This window comes from Lolium rigidum, chromosome 7 (genome assembly GCF_022539505.1).
Source record: "Lolium rigidum isolate FL_2022 chromosome 7, APGP_CSIRO_Lrig_0.1, whole genome shotgun sequence".
NCBI lineage: Eukaryota > Viridiplantae > Streptophyta > Magnoliopsida > Poales > Poaceae > Lolium > Lolium rigidum.
Genome location: NC_061514.1, coordinates 263,460,816 through 263,465,951, shown reverse-complemented (window position 1 = coordinate 263,465,951; position 5,136 = coordinate 263,460,816). Strand labels below are relative to the sequence as shown.

General features: G+C 54.8%; 1 protein-coding gene across 1 annotated transcript; it reads left to right on the top strand.

Moving 5' to 3' along the window:
* Window positions 1-2,498: 2,498 nt before the first annotated feature.
* LOC124677338 (scarecrow-like protein 23) lies at window positions 2,499-4,017 on the top strand. The gene has a single exon (XM_047213332.1). It carries the CDS (start codon window positions 2,525-2,527, stop codon window positions 3,914-3,916), a length of 1,392 nt encoding a protein of 463 aa, XP_047069288.1. The 5' UTR covers window positions 2,499-2,524; the 3' UTR covers window positions 3,917-4,017.
* The last annotated feature ends 1,119 nt before the right edge of the window (window positions 4,018-5,136 follow it).

The following is a 5,136-nucleotide window of genomic DNA, read 5'->3' as shown; positions in this document are numbered from 1 at the left end:
CAAGCTCCATTCAAGCTGGAATGCCTCACTTGATCATTGTTGCTTCGTGAATACTCACAGTTGCTCCCCAGACACCACTATGGGAAAACTTCATTGAAGCACATCTTCACAAGTCCAATATCACCAAATGGACGCCCAGTCTCAAGCACATGATCTTCTCGAGATGATCATCTTGAACTTGCCCTTCTTAGCCTTTATGATGATCACCACTTGATGTCATCCTCTCACGGGTTATATGAGACCTTACTTTTGATGCATGCCCATGGCGAGATACCTTGTATTTTCTCATGCATTCCATCCATGGCTAAAATGAGTTCCACACAAGAACTCCATCTTCATTTCTTCTTCTTGATCATATCATATTATTCTCGTCAAATTGATGACCTTGATGCCAATAGCCAAGGTATATATTTATCTGCGTGGCATCAACACTTGAATCCTATACATGGACCACAAGAATTACATATGGAATATTCCTTCATATAAACTGAAGGAAAACATTAGTCCAGAGGAATTGTAATTAATTGCAAAAAACACACATAGGGCAATGTACCCTTACACACATGAATACATCTTTGTCTCTGCGTTCCTCGGTTATCTCATCCGACTTTACTTTCCTTGTGATAGCCATAAAGCTTGAAGTACTTATATTTTTCTTATCACTTGTGTTATATATATCCTGTGCCTATCTTTCTTAGCTTTAGCTGTTGTTGGTGCACTTAGTTAAGCCTAGCTTATTTAGGTTTTGTGCTTGTAAAGTAAACCCTAGTTTAATTCCGCATTCTTACAAGCTAAATCTGTAACTAAACACCTATTCACCCCCTCTAGGCGACATCTCGTTCTTTCACCCCTCACCTTGTTCGAAGGGATTCGTACCATCGGCCGATGGAGGCACTCCCGTGAGCTTGGATGCACAATAACATCGAGTACCGATGGAGATGGTTCCAAGCAAGCCAACACCATGCCACACGCATTGAGAAGCACAACAGTAGAGAGGAGATCGAACACGTCGGAGACGAAGCTGATGGGAAGGCCAGGGAAGCCGCTTGCACCACCGCCCACTGAGCATCGACATACCTCCAAACACACAACACACAACATACACCCACAACCACCTCAAGCTCCCCAAGACCGCGCCTTCAGCAATGGGAGAGATGCCACATCATCACCGCGGCCCAAATCAAAGATTAGGTTTTCACCCGGGGAAGTAGGTGGATAAGGGAGGGATAGTGCATCGACGACGCCCCCAGCAGGGAAGGCGGCGTCCATGGACGTCCTCTTCGTCGTGACCGACACCACCAACCAAGGATTTCTCCTAGTCACATAGTCTTGCCACTAGCATCTCGTCCGATTCAGAACTATTGATATTGGACGCATCTAAGCAGAGAGGAGGGGCGGCATCTCCAGATATGGCATCGGTGACCACCGAGGAGGCCCCAGCCATTGTCCACACGGTTGTAGAGTCCGGCCTGCATATGCAAGCACTGCTCGCCGTCCAGCCGGTGTCACCCATCCACTAGTCTAGGACCGCCGCCCCGAAATCCCGAGCCCCCACCGAGGAAGTTGCTGGCAGAGGTCTCCCTCACCTAAGGCTAAGCCAGGCCAGCCATTGGAGCATGAGAACCACCGAGCAACCGCATCGGCTGCGGCGAGCCCGACGCACATTTCCTCCACGTAGTCACCGGGCGGAGAGTAGAGAGTCTAGATTCCTGCTGCCCCCTTCATTGGCGTCTCCAACTTAGCCCGACAACGCCGCTAAGGGCGACGAGGAGGGGAGGGGGGCAGAGGGGGGAAAGCGGCGACGGGCTAGAGTTTCACCCCTCGATCGTTTGGCTGGGCAACGCAAGGGGAGCGGTCGTGGTTTCTTCCCGAGCAACCAAACTCGCCCAACGGTTTGCTCATTTTTAACCGTGCATCTACCACCCGGAGTGAGTCTGCTGGGCCAGTGACACGGGTGCAACTACTGTGCTGGTGTACTGTCAACTGTGTGCAGCTGCTCTGGCAGACTCATCGCCTGTCTCGGCGCCGACACGCCGTCCTGTCCATGAGCAGGAAGCTCGGCTGCACACTCACTCCACTGCAGTGCAGCGGTAACCAGAAACGTCCCACCACGACACTGGAATCCGAGGGAAGCTTTTGTCCGGCCCTCGAACCCCCGCCCTGTTCGCGTCTCGTCCCCTGTCAAATGATCACTCCCTGACACCGGCCATGCCGTGACGGTGCCATGCCGCCGCCGGTGCATGCCGCTCTCGCGCTCCCCGGATTTCTTTTTCTCCCGGCCCCGGAGGCCGGAATGGAGACAACCCGTCGCCCTGGCGCGGCCCCGCACTTTGATTCCCTCTGCCCTGCGCGCCGCCCGCTACGGGACGCCAGCAAGTACCAGCAACCCGACAAGCTCAGACGGCGAGCGCGACCACTTCGCTGCATTGCATTGCACCCGCGTGTCATCACCGTTATCAGTTATCCCCTCGCCCTCGCGCTTCCAGTTCCCACTCACCTGAAATTATTGCGTGGGTCTGACGTGATGATCCAGGGCGTCCTCTCGCGCGCGCCCGCCACCGACGCGGCGGCGGCAGCGATGAAGGCCAAGCGGGCGGCGTCGATCCCCGAGGACGAAGAGAGCGCGCGGGGGAAGCGTCTGCAGCTGCACGACTGTACCACCGAGCAGGGGCCGGGATCGGCGGTGGCCGCGCGGGAGCGGGTGGTGGCGGAGGCCGCCGAGACGCGCGGGCTGCGGCTGCTGAGCCTGCTGCTCCGGTGCGCGGAGGCGGTGGCGGCGGACCAGCTCCCGGAGGCGCGGGACATGCTGCAGGAGATCGCGGAGCTGGCGTCCCCGTTCGGGTCCTCCCCGGAGCGCGTCGCGGCCTACTTCGGGGACGCGCTGTGCGCGCGCGTGCTGAGCTCCTACCTGGGCGCCTACTCGCCGCTTCTCGCGGCCAGCCCGCTGGCCGCCGCGCAGAGCCGCCGCGTCTCCTCGGCCTTCCAGGCCTACAACGCGCTCTCGCCGCTCGTCAAGTTCTCGCACTTCACCGCCAACAAGGCCATCCTGCAGGCGCTCGACGGCGAGGACCGCGTGCACGTCGTCGACCTCGACATCATGCAGGGGCTGCAGTGGCCGGGCCTCTTCCACATGCTGGCCTCCCGCCCCTGCAGGCCGCTCTCGCTCCGCGTCACCGGCCTCGGCGCCTCGCTCGACGTCCTCCATGCCACCGGCCGCCGCCTCGCCGACTTCGCGGCCTCCCTCGGCCTGCCGTTCGAGTTCCACCCCATCGAGGGGAAGATCGGCCACGTCGCCGACGCCGCCGCCCTCCTCGGCCCACGCGGCCACCCTCACCACCTAGAAGCCACCGTCGTGTACTGGATGCACCACTGCCTCTACGACGTGACCGGCTCCGACGCCGGCACGGTGCGCCTGCTCAAGAGCCTGCGCCCGAAGCTGGTCACCATCGTGGAGCAGGACCTGGGCCACAGCGGCGACTTCCTCGGCCGGTTCGTCGAGGCGCTGCACTACTACTCGGCGCTGTTCGACGCGCTGGGCGACGGCGCCAGCGCGGGCGCCACGGAGGAGGAGCGGTACGCCGTGGAGAGGCTGCTCCTGGGAGCGGAGATACGGAACATCGTGGCCGTCGGAGGCCCTAAGCGGACGGGGGAGGTGCGGGTGGAGCGGTGGGGCGACGAGCTGCGGCGCGCCGGGTTCAGGCCGGTGTCCCTCACCGGGGCTCCCGCCGCGCAGGCCAGGCTGCTCCTCGGCATGTACCCCTGGAAGGGCTACACGCTGGTGGAGGAGGACGGCTGCCTCAAGCTCGGCTGGAAGGACCTCTCGCTGCTCACCGCCTCGTCGTGGGAGCCGACGACAGCGGAAGACGGCCTCGTCGTCCTCGCTGCTGCTGCACGGCAAGAAGGCCAAGATTCTTGATCGATCTTGCAAGCCATTTTGCTAGCATTTTGGCCCGTAATTAAGTCTGTGAATAATGGTATAGACGACTTCATCGATCATTCGTTATAACTTCAGGTTCAGATTCAGTATCCGATTTTGGCGCTTCCAAGCTCACTCTTGTTTCTGCAGCTTAATCGACACTAAATTGGATTTCAGAGCCAGATATAGAGTTTTGGATAGGGAGGTGAGGTGATAGTAGAGGCTGAGTTGGCCGGACGGCCCGTTTTCTGTTAAGGTAATGTTAGAGTAAGCATCATCTCAGGAAAGAAAGAAATTGATGTTAGAGTAAGCACCATCTTCTGTTATGCGAGAGTGACAGCTTAATCAGGACAATAGTAGAGACAGCTTACCTGTCAGCCCTCTCGTTCTGGATGTATACACTCTACAGATTACACTGTCAGTTGTCTCTTTGTGTAACCACTTCTGAGAAGTTACCGATACAAGATAGTGACTGCTTTGCACGTACGCGCGCGCAACGTTGCCTTTCATGCGATAGTTTGGCACATACTCGCGGGAATGGGGTTGAAAATCTTCCGTTCCAGAGAGGGTGCTACCGTGCGAACCTTCGTGTTTGGTTTTATTTAACGTAGTACTACTATTATAGAGATCATGTGCGAGCAGTAATGCATGATAGAATACCCTGATTTTTTCCATTTCAGCACACCTTTCTTTAGCAAATCATTTGATTTTATAGATTATAAGTACCTAATGTACACAACATGAAATAGATTATTACACATAACAAGATCCCCAATGAAATTAAAAACAACGTCGAAGTACGTCGACTCAAGTTCCACCTTTTGTCTTTATTATGTTCTTGTAAAATTTCAGTAAGAACGCAATAAGAGCTTATTTTGAAACCAAGAAAGGTTTAAGATAGGGGATTAATTCTTTATCTCCCGTCCTCTTTAATCATTAATAAAACAAAGGCTTGTGAGTGGTTTACTAGATGGGATTTTACAGAATCTTATAGATGGAGGCCTTAGTTTGCTACAATATGCATACATTTTTTTATGTTTAAACATAGACTAGAGAGTGCTAGGAATTAAAAATTTATTTTGTGTTTATTTGAACAACTACCTATCTTGAAGATTAACTCTCATAAAGGGGAGCTTTCTATTTGGTAGGGCTAGACAGAATAGTCAGAGCTATGCTTCTATTTTTACTTGTGTGGATGGAAAGACTCCTTCTAGGTATTT